At 42.0% G+C, this 15897-nt stretch overlaps 1 protein-coding gene across 2 annotated transcripts in view; it reads right to left on the bottom strand.

The window, feature by feature from the left end:
- The window catches only part of ATP9B (ATPase phospholipid transporting 9B (putative)), a 157190-nt gene that overhangs the window by 39083 nt on the left and 102210 nt on the right, over positions 1-15897 (bottom strand). For both annotated transcript variants that reach the window (XM_077352940.1, XM_077352941.1), the window contains exon 13: positions 4778-4920. In XM_077352940.1, coding sequence (XP_077209055.1) covers positions 4778-4920 — 143 coding nt within the window. The remainder of the gene's footprint in view (positions 1-4777; positions 4921-15897) is intronic.

The raw sequence follows: 15897 nt of genomic DNA, 5'->3' as shown, positions 1-15897 counted from the left end.
TCCAAAGGACTTTGTAAGCCCCCTGAGCCTTATGTTTGATGGCCAGATTAGCAGTAAAGGGCCTGCAGTCCCTTCTCTAACATACAGGAAGAATAACGCAGAAGAGCAGAACACAGATTAAACTATACAGAAAGAACCTTTCCAGTCACAAGGATTCTCACATTCCTAAATCTACCATTTAACACTGAAGACTAAATGACAGACCGCAAACAGAGTTCAACAGATTGAGGCTCAGACAAGCATTAAGTAATCCTTCTCTGGATTCTGTTTCACATTTGGGAATTTCAGAGGAGCTGAATAAAAAATGGCAGAATGCACTCTCAATTTATAATATTAGTAGAGAAGCTAAAGACCCAAAGAACCAAAGCTCAATGTTTCTTCTACAACAAAACACTGGACTTACCTGAAGGTTTCTCCTCTTCAGTGGGGTGAAGTCATCCAAAATGGTTAGGCCATGCCCCTCCAGGCAGGGTTATGCAAATTTTGCATGACTCTCCCGGAACAGAGCAAGGCTGCCTTTCCAGCCATCAAATAGCCCAGCTCTAAAGTTATTGTTCTAAGTTTTTTCTTTTTCTTTTCATGGTGGGAGAAGATGCATGACTTCACTCCAGTGAAGAGAAGAAACCTTCAGGTAAGTCCAATGCTTTCTTCCCCCTTCAGTGGGGAAAGTCATTCAAACTGGTTATGTAAGTAAAAGGAAGGAGATCTGAAACATTTGTTCAGCCCAACACTTGTTGGAAGGACTCTCCTCCTAAAACCCTGACCTGTATAGCCCAGGCAAGCCCAATCCGATCACATCTTGAAAACTAAGCAGGGCTGACCCTGGCTAGTGTTTTGATGGGAGACCTCCAAGGATTTGGATGGAGGTCCTCCAAGGAATACTAGATCTTAACATGAGGCAGTCAATCTGAACATCCTTTGTCTGGCTGTCAGACAATCTTCAGGTCTACTGACTGTACTACACAAGCCACAGAATAAATAAATAAACCTCCTCCCAAAGGCAGGCTCAATAAAGTTCAGCTGGTCCATTCCATAGTGCCTTACGAAAGTAGAAAAGGATGACCAGGTTGCTGCCCTACAGCTGTCATTTACTGGCGTTCTAACATAAAAATTGACCAATGCTGCTCCCATCCTGGTGGAATGTGCGGTAATGGTCTGAGTTACCCTGAGACCCAGGAATTCATATGCTTTGAGAATACAAAGCTTAACTCAAAGGGCAATAGTCTATTGAGATACTTCCCCATGTGCATCTGTAAGTCTGAAAGATGCAGTTCTGTTAATTTATATACATGCTTATACTGTGAAAGGTATATCCTTTGCCAGGGTTTACTGTACCCGTGTTTTATATTGTATAATAATATTGTATTTTCTGAAAGTCCTTTAGATCAGGGGTAGTCAACCTGTGGTCCTCCAGATGTTCATGGACTACAATTCCCATGAGCCCCATGCCAGCATTTGCTGGCAGGGGCTCATGGGAATTGTAGTCCATGAACATCTGGAGGACCACAGGTTGACTACCCCTGCGTTAGATGCTGGTCTAGATGTTCCAGCGTGGAAAGTTATACACTAACAGAAGTTTGAATGTAATGTAACTTGTGTCTCTCTACGCAGGACGAATAATGGGTTATTTTAAAATGTTCAATAGAGACTCTGAACTGTTGGGGAAAAGCTACAGAGGCCACCATTTCTTTTTATAAACAGGATGACAGAAAAAGATTGAAAAAGGAGCTCATGCAACTGTGTGAAATGATGTGTTTTCTGAGGAAGTGAAATACTGACTACAGTGCTGGATTGACATAGGCAAAATTCAGGATAATGTATGCACTCAGTCATCAAGTTCACTGGGAGACCTAACTTACCCCCTCCCCTCCCTTCCGAGGATGATAAAATGAGACCAGTTCTGAGCTCCTTGGAGGAAGAGGATGTATTCAAGTGATTATCAATAGTAAATTTATCCTTCATCAATTCTACTTTAGAAGAAGAAGAAAAGTTGGTTCTTATATGCCGCTTTTCTTTACCCGAAGGAGGCTCAAAGCGGCTTACAGTCACCTTCTCTTTCCTCTTCCCACAACAGACACCCCATGAGGTAGATGAGGCTGAGAGAGCCCTGATATCACTGCTTGGTCAGAACAGCTTCATCAGCACCTTGGTGAGCGCAAGGTCACCTAGCTGGCTACATGTGGGGGAGTGCAGAATCTAACCCTGCGTGCCAGATTAGAAGTCTGCACTCCTAACCACTACACCAAACTGGAACTTTAATATTTTCCTACTTAACAACTGCCAGGACAGACAAAATATCATCACAGGCTGCCCTCTGTTCCACAGGTTTGTTTCCCGTTGGCAGTCCTCGCATATTTAAGGTTTGGTGCTGGATTAGTACAGATTAAAAAGGGTTTGATTTATAATAAGGGAAAGGCTGTTAAAGTCTGAGAGGTTATGCCAAACAATTTCTCTCAATTTGTAACTTGAGCATGGTATATCTACATAGGATTCATAGGAAGTGAATTATCTTCTAGCAGTTACAGTAGGATGGACTAACATGAAGAATCAGAAGGATTATTAGTATCTGCAATGGATTATTGCTCTCACCATGGGTCGCCTGTATATCTGATACATTAACAAGACTGTGGTCTGAGTTAATCCCATAAAGTGGCGCCCCTGGTTTTCTTTGTGGAATGCTTAACATACATTAACTCTAGATAAATTTTTAACCCTCCAGTGTGAACGTATTAGTTCCTAATACACGGCTTCTCCAGAAGATTATGAATTCCATTAGTCTATACATCTGTTCAACTCTCACATGTGTTAAGTATCTCAATTGGTCCACACAGCCGATAAAATGTTAATTACAGCACTCAGATGCAAGCTTACACACTTGTAAATAACTGTGCTTGGAGAATGGTTTATATATTTGTTATAATTGAATACTGTGGTTGCTATTGGGAAGGACAGGGACATTGCTGTATCATACTAGATCTCAAAAATACGCAATAACTATTGCCAAATGTCGGGGGAGGGGTATGTCTTTGTTGTTAAGAGCTTCTCATGCCCTGGAGAGTCTTAAATGCCATGCTCAGCTGCCCCTGGAAGATACTGGAGTGTTCCTCCCAATAATGGATGATGCCTTTCTGTCAAACTTCTATGCAATTCAAGTCCAAACCACCTGGCATTTTGGGTAATGGATGCTATAATTAAAATGTGAGTCCTAAAGAACCTGTTGTTTTAGTGGGTGTTTTTAGTAATAGCTTTGTTCTACATGAAGATAAAAACTCCCTAACAAAGGAATTAATGTATTGCTTTAATAGGCTGCACCCTGAGTTAAGTTTTAAAATTTATGAGTTCTCTGAAGCATTGTTCTTTAAACAATGGTATTGTCAAATGCAACCAGTGAGAAGATTAAAGTTCTCCCAGCAGATTAAGTACAAATTATCTGTCCTCCTGTTTCAGCATCATTTGTTCATTTATCACATAACGTCTAGTATTTCTGGTCAGTGTCAATATGCTCTGCATCCTTGCAGTTAACAGATGTCTTCTCTTGTCGAATGAATTACTTTATGTTTCACGCACCGGTGGCCGCAGATGTGTCACTATAGCAACATCATTAATTTCAGATCTTACCGGAAACATGCACTCCAATCAAACCTAATTATACCACATTGCTTTCTTGTCCCACAATAAGGAAACTATAATGCAATTATTGGGATACTTCATTTTCTATTCTGCTGTGGCAAATGAGAGAGCCACTGTGATGGACGCTTCTTGTCAAAAACCTTATTGATGAAGCACAAACCCAATTTACAATCATACAAAGGACTACCTTGCAATTATGTTAGTAATGTAATGCTCCTTGGACTCTACAAATAATTCTCAATCATTTGCAAAGGAACTAAAGCCAGTAAGATTTCTGCAAGTCATTTTCTTTACTCTCTTCTCATTCTCAATACAGAAACGCCTACATTTGGCGAAGCGAGACGCCATCAATTGACCACTGACTTGGGCGGTCTATTTTTTTTTAAGTCAATGTATTCCATCCAGACCATTAGCAAAAACATATACATTACTCCACAACTCAAGTATCTTTTAAATTAATGCTAAATAATAATTTACATGTCTTAGTTGCATAGCCACTCTGTGACCCGATGTGTCTCTCTGTCCCCCATTTTAATTCGGATCCATTAAAACACAGAACAATCATCAACATCTAAGGACAGCTTAGTTCAAATCTCTAGTCTGCTGTGAACTTTCTGGGTGACAACTCAGCATAGTACTGTCATCCACTGTTCCCCTTCCGTAAAATGGAAATATTCATGATCTACTTCAAAAAGTTACCATGTGGGAGAATAATTACCGTTTGCGATGTATATATTTATAACTACCACCTAATTCTTACATCCAGGATTGTGGTATGAACAACTTCATGTACTCTAATAATTGTGGGGATCAGAGGGCTATGTCTGTACTTCTGAAACAACTTTCAGAAGTATAGACATAGCCCTCTGATCCTCATAGTTACTAGAGCACTTCATTCACGTAAAGCCAAAGGACGACTAAAATCCCATCCCATTTTTCTCTAAATGGACACTGCTCACTAATTTGGGTCATATGTACATTGTTATAAACATTTAACTTTAAGTAACTGGAGCTGTATAATAGCTATCAAGATCACTACAATTATTCTGAGTAGTTTCAAGAAACACTGCTTAAAATATATCAACCACATTTATAAGTAGAGTTCATCCACAGAGTACATTTCAAAGTAAAATATTCTAAGATGTACCTGTTTTATCAGTCAGCAGATACACTAGACGTCCCAATTCTTCAGGAATGGTGCTAGTCCGGACAACTGTTCCAGGTATATTGTCATCCTTCATAATCATCCATCCATAGGCTGCTTTGCCCATATCAAGGTTCACACGTAAACTGAAATGAAAATATATGCACTCCTAAGTTTTAAATTAATGAACTTCTGATTTATAGAAAACAAGAATACATCTGGCACTGGAAGCTAGAACAGGATTTATATTTATTTATATTAGATTTCTATCCCGCCCCTCCTGAAAATAACGGCTCGGGGTGGCTTACAGATAAAATGGGGAACAACTCCCCATAAAACCACAAAACAATAAAATTAACAGTCCCCTCAACCCCCCTATTTAAAACTAACAATTTAACAACACATCTGAACAACAAAAAGATGGTGGTGTAAAATCCCCCCCCCCCAATCAGCTTCCCTGGCCAACAACGTGGCACCAAGATAATATACAGGTCACCAGATCTATCTATCCATGCATCTAATGCTTGGCGCTTGACATAGGGCGGGACCCTCTGATTGTAACTCCGGGACGCCCCCCCTCAACCAAATGCCTGGCAGAAGAGTTCCATCTTTCAGGCCCTGTGGAATCGATAATTCTGTCAGGGCCCTTAGCTCTTCTGGAAGCTCATTCTACCATGTTGGGGCCAGGACCCAAAAAGGGACCCTGGTTGAGGCCAGGCAAATATTCCAGGGACCCAGGACAACCAGTAGATTCATACCCACAGAGCGAAGAGCCCTGCGGGGGGCATAAGCAGATAAGCAGTCCCACAGATAAGTAAGATAAGGAGGATATTAACAAACCATACCTTCAGCATTTTTATGTACTGAAGCTACAGACCAAGGCATGTGAAATTCAAAGCACTGTGAGCATCATCTATGTTGTAGTTACTATGTTAACTCGGAAGCAGCTCAGGAAAAAAAACAGTGTTGCACATAGCTGTAACTGGTGTTCATCGAGTTGTCACTGTGCAGACACATATGGGACTCCACAGGTACACAGATGTTTTTCTAGCTAGTTAGTAGCAGAGCAAGAGGAACCCCTGCCACCAGGAGTTACTGAGGCCATTTTCCCACCCAATGGACACATGCTCCAGCGAGGGGCTCCACGCCTTCCCTCAGTTTTCCTGAGCTGCTGCTGTGAGTCAGAGAAAAACTTTAGATAAAAGAAGGTGATGAACAACTGTTATAGGTTAAGTGCACTATTGTTTTCATCTTCATTGTCCTGTGCAACGTCATATGGAAGACTAACAAGATGACTTACCAGGTGGTAGGGTCAGTGAGTAATTAGAAGATAGAATGCAAGACTGCTGTCCCTCTGAAGTCTCCCTTCTTGTATTAATGTCCACAGAGAAGTACTTAATGAAGGTGTTTGTAGACAACCAGGTAGCTGCCTTGTACACCTCAGCCAAAAAGCTGCCACATCAAAAAGTGGCAGGTACCAATTGTGCCCCTGTCAAGTGCACTCATATGTATAATGGACATTGGATTGACACTTGCTCATGGGGGTTCTTGATAGTATAGACACTTCACCTAGATATCATCTACTGATTGCAGACTCACAGCAGGCAGATAAAGGTAGTAACTAACTTAAGTGTATCATAATGCCAGTCCAAAGACCAGTTAATCCAAATTCACAGTGACTAACATACACATTGCTTCCATGCAGCCACTCCCTTGTTGGTTCTTTTAAAAATCATGCTCAGCAGCATGTGAGGATCTTCAGTTACTCAGGAAAGCAAACTCTTGATTTGAAACAAGGGGGGGGGGATGGAGATGAATACGGCAGGGATGAGGAGAACCAAGGAGGGGAAGAATGCAGGAAGGAGCATGAGGGAATAAAGAGAACATAAGGCAATAAAACATAAGGAAGACAGGTTGACTCCAACCCCTACAGGGCTAACACTCTACATGCCTAGCTACATAAACATCACTAAATAATGGCTGAATCAACAGTGTTCTGACACTGCAAACACTCATCTTCATTGTTGCTGTGGAGCTGGTACTATGCTGCCAACCTAAAGTTCTCACCTTGTGTTCCTCCTATACTGTTTGTAAGGTAGTGAGTGAAATGTCCTGACTCAGGCAGAATCTAGAAATGACCTTATACCGCGGGAGCGGTATAAATAAAACACTAAGGGGTGTGTGTGTGTGGGGGGATCAGTCCAGGATGGGGAACAGCGCCCATTGGCCCCTTTGCCCGGACTGACAAGCGGAGTGCCCCCCTCACCCGCCGAGCGGTCCCTTGACCTCCCCCCACCCTCCTTGCCCCCCTGCCTCTTCCTTCCTTCCTTCCTTCCTTCCTTCCTTCCTTCCTTCCTTCCTTCCTTCCTTCCTTCCTTCCTTCCTTCCTTCCTTCCTTCCTTCCTTCCTTCCTTCCTTCCCTTTCTCACTCCCATCCATCCATTTCTCTTCTGACTTCCTTCCTTCCTTCCTTCCTTCCTTCCTTCCTTCCTTCCTTCCTTCCTTCCTTCCTTCCTTCCTTCCTTCCTTCCTTCCTTCCATCCATCCATCCATCCATCGCTTAATTTCCTTTCTCCCCTTCTCTCTCTCTTTCTCTTTCTATCTCTCTCACTCTCTCTCTCCACCATCACACCATGCTAGCGCCCATTGTATTTCCTGCTACAACGGGCTTAAGGTACTAGTTATAATCATAATCATTACATAAAATTTAAAGAAAATGAATGCTGGGTCTTAGCACTTCCTTATGGTCACAAAACCTTACAAATGGATAATCAGCTCTATGCCCTATAATTTGGTTATGTCGACTTGCCCCTCCTCCCCATGGCAAATAAGGGCCTGGAGGGGGTGGGAAAAAAGGAGCCCTGGTTGGGCATGTACACAGCTATTCATCGCTATCATATCTTGCATGATTGCACCACTTCTGGGGTTTCTTTAAGAATGTTTCAGGGGTTTCTTAATGGTAAAAATGTTGAGAAACACTTTAATAGCTACTAGGAATGAAACCTTGAAGGAACAATGCTCAAGGGAGCAGGTGGCCAAAGGTTTGAAGAGAGGCTGTATCAAATGAGTGACAGGGAATACTGACAGGGACTACTGAGGCACAACGAGAGCCTCAGGCAGATACAGGTAGTTGAGGCTCTTGAGAAATCTCTTAGAAACCTTGTATGAAAATCAGGTTTTCCTCTCCAAAAGGACATAGAAAGGAAAAATTGCCACTAAATGGACTTTAACATACAAATTTGATAACTGAGTGTCTGCTTGAGAATCTTTGAGAATCCTCAAGCAGAAGTAAAATCCTTGAGAATCCTCAAGCAGAAGTAAAATCTAGCCTAGCCCCAGTAAAAGATGTTTATTGACATGGAACTAGGTTTGATTCCCCCCCCCCCCCCCATTAACTCACAGACCTAGACTTTGGCAAGTTTCTAGAGTCAGTGATAAATGTGCCTGTAACTCTACTAAAGTAGATGGAGCAGTAAGGACCCAATTGTCTAAATGGAGAAAGACTGAGCATCACTTAGATCTTAAATGCGCAAATGGCCATACATTTTGTAAACACCCAAGGAAAAGTGGTCAAGACCATGTACTCATAAAAGGATACACTGAATCAAGAAATGTAAGTATTTCCTATGATCAACATGAACGGGAATGTGAAGATCTTGGAGATCTAAGACTGTCAACCAATCTCCTAGGTTAAACAATTGTGAGACTGAAAGCAAAGAGACCATTCTGCTCTGATCTTAGATATCAGTGAATAAAAATCACCAACAGAAGATGGAAAATGCAGTTGGAGACCAGCTTGGGGATCAAGAATACAGGCTCTTCTACCAGGGCAAATATCTTTGTTGCTGGGTTACCAGTTGCAGAGAGAGCCTTTCCCTATAAAGTGGCCTTGAGGCATCAGCCCTGGCTTTTGGGGTAAACTGCTGGCAGATCTTATATGCCGATACATTATGACTCTCCCTTAGACACAACATGCAAACAGAGTGCTCATCTGTTCTCATCAACTTCATCGAACAGGAAGAGCGCTTGTTGAACAATTATAGGATAATTAAGAACTGCCCGTTGCCAGTGTCATCAAAGTGAGAACTGAAGGGGAGTGCCCCTCTCCAAAGCATGTGATTGCTTCTCAGGAAAAGGGCCACAACAGCTTCCATTGGGAAGGGCTCCTCCTGCTCTATTACTAAATTAACTAGAAAATCTACCAGTTGGCCTGTGCACTGCATAGTCCCATGTGAGACTGCTTAGGACAACAAAGATGAACATGTATTTTTCACTCACGTAAGTCAACAGAATTAGGCTGCACAATTATCAGTAAAATGTAATGACTAATAACTAATTACAATTAATGTTTACAGTCAGGAACTCAATCAAAGACATATGTATGGGCATACGAGTTGGTGCCACTGTAACCTATCTGAGGGACCGTTTGTCTCCTTATGTCCCCAAGTAGGCCACTTCACTCTGTGGGTGATAATCTACTTGAGGTCCCTGGCTCCAAAGCAGCAAGCGTGGCAACAACGTGGCCCAGGGCCTTTTTGGTCCTGGCCATGACCTGATGGAACGAGCTCTCGGGAGAGCTGAGAGCCCTAATGGAGCTATCAAAGTTCCACAGGGCCTGCAAAACAGAACTCTTCCGCCAGGTCCTTTGTTGAGGTCAGAGCCAGGAACAACGGGGGACCCTCCTCAGGCTCCAGTGTACCCACTCTGGGGGGGTGGATAGCTGCAGGGATGGGGGGAAGGATTGTACCACCAATCTTGTTTTATCTTCTTTTCAACTATGTTATGTTGTTCTGTTATGGGATGGGGTTTTATCATGTTTTATAGGAGGGTTATATTGCACTCTGCCATGAGTCTCCGGAGAGTGCCAGGCTAAAAATCTAATCAATCAATAAACCCCAGCCAGCTTGGTGTAGTGGTTAGGAGCACCAACTTCTAATCTGGCGAGCCGGGTTTGATTACCCGCTCCTCCTCCACATGCAGCCAGCTGGGTGACCTTGGGCTCACCACGGCACTGATAAAGCTGTTCTGACTGAGCAGTGATATCAGGGCTCTCTCAGCCTCACCTCCCTCACAGGGTGTCTGTTGTGGGGAGAGGAAAGGGAAGGTGACAAAGGTGACTGTAAGCCACTTTGAGCCTCCTTCGGTTAGAGAAAAGCAGCATATAAGAACCAACTCTTCTTCTTCTAAAGTAGAATTGATGAAGGATACATTTACTATTGATAATCACTTGAATACATCCTCTTCCTCCAAGGAGGTCAGAGCTGGTCTCATTTTATCCTTATCATCCTTGGAGGGGAAGGGAGGGGGTAAGTTAGGTCTCCCAGTGAACTTGATGACTGAATGCATACATTATCCTCAATTTTGCATATCTCAATCCAGCACTGTAGTCAGTATTCTGCACTGACTTTCACTTCCTCGCAAAACACATCGTTTTCCACAGCACTGATAAAGCTGTTCTGACCGAGCTGTAACATCAGGGGTCTCTCAGCCTCATCTACCTCACAGGGTGTCTGCTGTGAGGAGAGGAAAGAGAAGGCAATTGTAAACCGCCTTGAGACTCCTGGTAGAGAAAAGCAGCATCTAAAAATCAACTCTTCTTTTATGATACAGCACTCATGCAGTGATATTCACCTGGAGTATTTATATTTAAAAGTTTACTGCATAAACATAGACCTGCGGTTTATGCAGTTTTATGTACACACAGAGAATATACATGAGCATATATGGAAAAACTGCCATAAAGTATTGGAGTACTTTTTTATAAAGTTCAGAGCAATTATTAGATTCAAATGGGTAGCCATGTTGGTCTGAAGTAGCACAATAAAATCAGAGTCCAGTAGCACCTTTAAGACCAACCAAGATTTATTCAGGACGAAGAGTGCTTGCACTCAAAAGCTCACGCCCTGAATAAATCTTTGTTGGTCTTAAAGGTGCTAGAGCAATTATTATTCGCCTTAATCATGCCATATTAATAAAGTAGGCATCACACATGTTTAATGAAAGTCATATAACATAGAGAGTGCTGAGGATGCAAGAGTCAGACTGAACTCAAATGTGTCCTGCAAGTCTCCAAATGTAACTTTAGAACAGGAAAAGAAGTACAAATAAGAACCTCAATCAATTTCCTAATTTTTCCCTTGAGTTCACAAAATAGCTAGTTAATAATACAGTTTGTTCTTGTTTGTGAAAAAGCTACTGTGAACTGAAGGGCTAGTGTCATATTCTAGGCCGTTTCAGAGATGTGTGACTCTGAGATGTACATTTTCATCCATCCCTAGCCCTTTTGCTAGACTCAAGACAAAATGAGAGGGGCTTTTATAGATAAGCAACATTTGTGCCTTTAGGGGACCTTTCCAGTCCATTAAAAAAAAAGGGTTCTCTTAGGTGTGCCCTTGTACTAAGACCAACATTAATCAGTGACATGAAACTGTGTCTCCGGGTAAAAATTAGGAAGGTCCCTTTTTAAGGGGAGTCTGCTTGTGTTCACTGTTTTTAAAAGATCAGTCCGAGCAGATGTGACCTTCATCCCTGGCGACTGAAGCCAAAAACCTCCAAAGATCTAAATAAAAGATATGAAGGGTTCAATAAACAGCAGGTGATTCCTGAGGATCCTTGATGATATTTGCCACTTACTATTTTCCTAAAGGACCAATACTTAAATGGAAGAACGGCAGATATACCATCTCTATAAAGAATGAAATAAAAAGAAAAGAGAATATACCTGTTCACATACGCCTTGAGCTTTGCAAGGGCCTGCTGCTACGCAAATGGGTGATAGGTGAAAACAGGAAATTGGAAATGTGAAGAAAGGTCACAGAATGATACAGGGTGGTGGAAGAGTAGTGTCATTTGTCACTAGCAAAATCTTGGGCTCTGTCCAACAGATGCTTAGACGCTGGTACAATGACATTCTATAGGTCACGTGGAACGGTCATGTTAAATGTAGAGAAAATAGTACGTTCCCACTAAAAAGATACTTCTTGAGAACTGGGAAAAGCGCAACCTTGAAGACTGATGTCAGGATCCTGCGCAACAAACAAGTAACAACTGTGCAATTATTGAGCTAAAAAAAAAAGCATTGGTAGGGGCCCTAAGATAATGATTTGTTACCCTGTTAGTCACTACCTTGCCAGCTCTGCAAAATGTTGATCTCCTGATGGGCTAATAATATCCTTTCACCCGATGATTTAAATAGAATAGTTTTGTAGTGTCATGCACAATAACTTCCAGCTGCCTTTAGCCCAAATAAAATTCCTTAGAAACTCTGATAGAATTTTTTGACCTATAATGGCAAAGAATGGAAAGGGAAGCCTTTCCCCTTAACTTTGCTTGCCTTAATTCCCACTTTTTGCTTGGTGCTGCCCATTAGACTGGGCAAGACACACTCACAGAAGTTTATTAAATATCTACTATGGCAAGACTGATGGCTTCCAAGCTGGACTATTGTAATTCACTCTACACGGGGCTCCCTTTGAACATTTTCCAGAACTGGCAGAATTGGCTCAGAAAGTGTCTGCTTGTCTGCTGACTGGCTAGCCACTATGATGCCAGTTTTGATCCAGTTTTCACTGGCTCTGAGTTCATCTCTGGGCACCAATCCAAAGGGCTGAGTTCAATCTTAAAAGCTCAGAATGGCTTGAAGTGGACTCTCTCCAACATGAACCTACCTGCATACATGGGACTCTGCAGAAGCCTTTCTCTGTGTTCTGCTGCCCTCAGAGTTTCAGTTGGCAGGTCCTGCCAACTGAACCCAGGAAGAAGTTTTAGCATTTCATACAAGTCGGATACATAATATTCCACAGCCCACTCTTGATTTCTTAAACCTTTTTTTTTTTAAGTGTTAGACCGTTAAAAATTTTTTTGATCCAAAAGTTCAAATTTTGATACGATCCCTAAGAATTTGGCAATTGGTACTTGCATGAGCACAGAATCATAGCTAACCTTCATTTGGGTATTTCTAAAGCATGTTGAAACACTCCCGTTTTTTAAAGACACAATCATGGTGCATGCAGTATGGCATGAAATCACTGGCAGAAATCTAAGCACATCTAAGCACACAGTATTAGAGACACCTGAGATACATATTTTGTAATTTGAAAGCCATCTCATTTGTAGTGAGCAGCAAAAAGGCAGCAAGCTGGTTTAGAAAGAATCCTCAAACAATCATAAAGACATGGATATCGTTGAAATATCATCCATTTCTTTTTAAATGCACAACAAATGCCAAGTGATTGCTCCACCAAGCAGTCCTCTCTGAAGCAGGACAGAAAGTTTTCCAGATCCATCTTACATTCTAGCAACCTAAAGTATTCTGTACATCACTCTTCACACTGTATATGTGTGGTTAGAGAAACTCCCTCTTCTAACAGCATCAGGAATGTTCTCTGAAGTGAGAAAGAATCCATGAATTTTAATCTTATTTCTACTCTCTTTCATGATGCCATAACCTTACTACTCCCCCCCCCCATCAGATCAATGCAGCTAACCTTTTAACAAATACATCCAGAGAAAGGTTACACAGCTCATTATGAAGACTGCAGCCTAGGATTCTAACGTGATGGACACAGAGCTAAGTGACTATTCCAATTTGGCTACAGCCTTTTAATGCACACTATGCACCTTGTTTGGAAAGCAAGCAGTTTCCTCTTAGGATGACCAAACTTAACAGGAGTGGTAATTGTCTCTTTTTCCTGCCTTCTTCTTTACCTCTCACACACTAGTCAACTTACCTTTATCTGCCCTTGTCTTCAGTTTTTCCTCTGTCCCTACCCCTTGCAGCCTCTACCCAGGAAAACTATGGCCAGTTGTATGGTGCCAATCTGCCCCTGGTGTAATTGGCTGAATGTCACCTAGAGAATTTTGAGGGGAAAAGGTCCTAGTCTGAAACTCTTACTACTGTATCACACTAACTTTTATGGTGCAGACTTTCTGCCTAAGGAAGGTGCTCCAAACCATAATCAACTTGGTTGACCCCCTCTGTACTTTTTCCAGCTCTATAATGTCTTTTTGGAGATACAATGACCAGAACAGTACAGCGTTTTCCAAATGAGGCTGTATTTTAGATGCATACTGCCATAACAATATTAGCCATTTCATTCTCAATCCCTTTCCTAATAATTCTTAACACAGTGCAGCCCACTGGGTTGACAGTTTCATTAAGCTATCCACTACAACCCCAAGATCTTTGCTCCTCACATTCACAGAAAGTTGAGACCTTAGCCTATAATTGAAGTTGAGATTTTTTTTGTCCTAGTGTGCATCAATTTATACTTAAAACCATTGAATTTCATGTGCGACATTGTTAACCACTCATTGAGTTTATGAAGCTCTTTAAAGTCAGCCTTGGTTTTCACCATCCTGAATAATTTTGTGTCATCTGCACACTTGGCCACTTCACTAAGCTACACTATTTATCCCTAACTCCAGATCACTTATGAATAAATTATAGTGTATCAGCCCCAATACCAATCCTTGTGGCCAACCCAAGGGAAGGACCAAGTATTGGAAGGCCTGAGTCCCACACATAAATTGAAGGAACTTTCAATACTCGACCTGGCAAAACTGTCATCATGTTCTCCAAATTAGCCAGTATGCATGAGGTATGGGTGGGACAGCCAGCACATCGGAGGCTGTGCTCCAGTTCCAAAGAGTGCTGAAGTTGACCTGCTGGAAGATCTGTTACAATATTGCCCTCTGATGCCAAAACTGGGGGAGACTTTTGGTTTGGAGAGGGAGTCCTTGGTTTATCTAGGAACAATTGAGTCGGTTCCAAAGACTGGACCTTGCTGTTGTGCTGTTGCATATCTCTAACTTTCATCTTCCTTTTCATGACTGGCAGTTCAGACAAAGCCCATTGGGTCAGATTCTTCAGTTCAACTACTTCAAATCTGAAGTAACCCTCACATTACTTTTCTGTTTTGGAACCATGAAGACCAAGTAGACCCTCAATGCCTTTTGGGCTTCTGGTAAAGGCTACCTGACTAGGTTGCCAAAAGTATGAAAATGTTTCTTGGGCTTCAGCTCCTTCTTGCAAGAAGGTAAAGATCTCTTTTTATCTTTTTCTTAACCAAATAGCTAATCACTCCTTCCCCAAAAAGATGAATGGCTTTAAATGGGATACTAGTTGCCCAAACATGAGCAAACAAGTCCACTTTCCAGTTGCAGACCAAGGGTTACAACATTTAGCCATGATATTGGATGCAATTGCCCTGGTTGATATTTGGATGGCTTCCAGCAATCCATCTGTGGAAAAAGCCGCTGCAAGGGTTTCTTAAGTTTCTTGGAGATGTCACTATTTGTTTCTGAAAGGTCTGAGGCCCAGGAATAGACCCCCTTGAAAAGAGTGAGTTTGCTGCAGAGGCCCTGAGGGCAATCAAAGAACCTTCAAAGGACTTTTAAAATCCTTTTCCCAAGGATCCCTTGGAAAATCATCTGCTTTTGCAGGAATGACTGAATTTGAACACAGGCTAGCCACTGTATCATTAATTAGTGGAAGCTTAAAGTTCTCAGCTGCAACTGGTACTAAGGAGTATATTGAGAGTTGATCGGATGGTAGGTCTTGGATCTCATTGACATCACCCACTCAGTTTTGACTACCTTGTTGAAAATACCACATGTGGGAAAAGAGGTGGTAATTAAGAGGTTTTCCTTTTTCTCATAGTTCTCCTTCCTTTTTAAAACCCTTTTAAAGAGGAAGAGTCAGAGAAAATACTCAGAATAATAATCTAACCAAGGCCTCAGAACTTACTGGGATGTCTACTGGAATGGGCCACTTTGCATCATTTGGAAGGGGGAAGGGGGAATGTCTACCCTCTCCGTACCAGTCCCTAGATGGGAGGGTGAGTAATCTCAGGATCTGCTAGAAGACCTAGAGAGAGCATGGAATAGGTTTGGATGGGGCCACTCTGATCTCTTTATGGATTACACCCTTGATCCAGGCTAGCAGGTTGGCCTGTGCAGTATCTCCAAAATATCCAGGTTATGTGTTCCCATCAGTTCCTATCCATGCAGAAAACTCTGTACAGAAGCAGACAAGGGCAAGAAGGAAAGCTCAAAGCAGGAGGCCAACCTTCCTTGATATACAAACTCAAGAAAGACCTGCTTATGTTGCCATTTTATGCCTT

This window comes from Paroedura picta, chromosome 9 (assembly GCF_049243985.1).
Source record: "Paroedura picta isolate Pp20150507F chromosome 9, Ppicta_v3.0, whole genome shotgun sequence".
Taxonomy (NCBI): Eukaryota; Metazoa; Chordata; class Lepidosauria; order Squamata; family Gekkonidae; genus Paroedura; species Paroedura picta.
The sequence above is the reverse complement of the archived record's forward strand: the minus strand, read 5'-3'. Positions and strand labels throughout refer to the sequence as shown.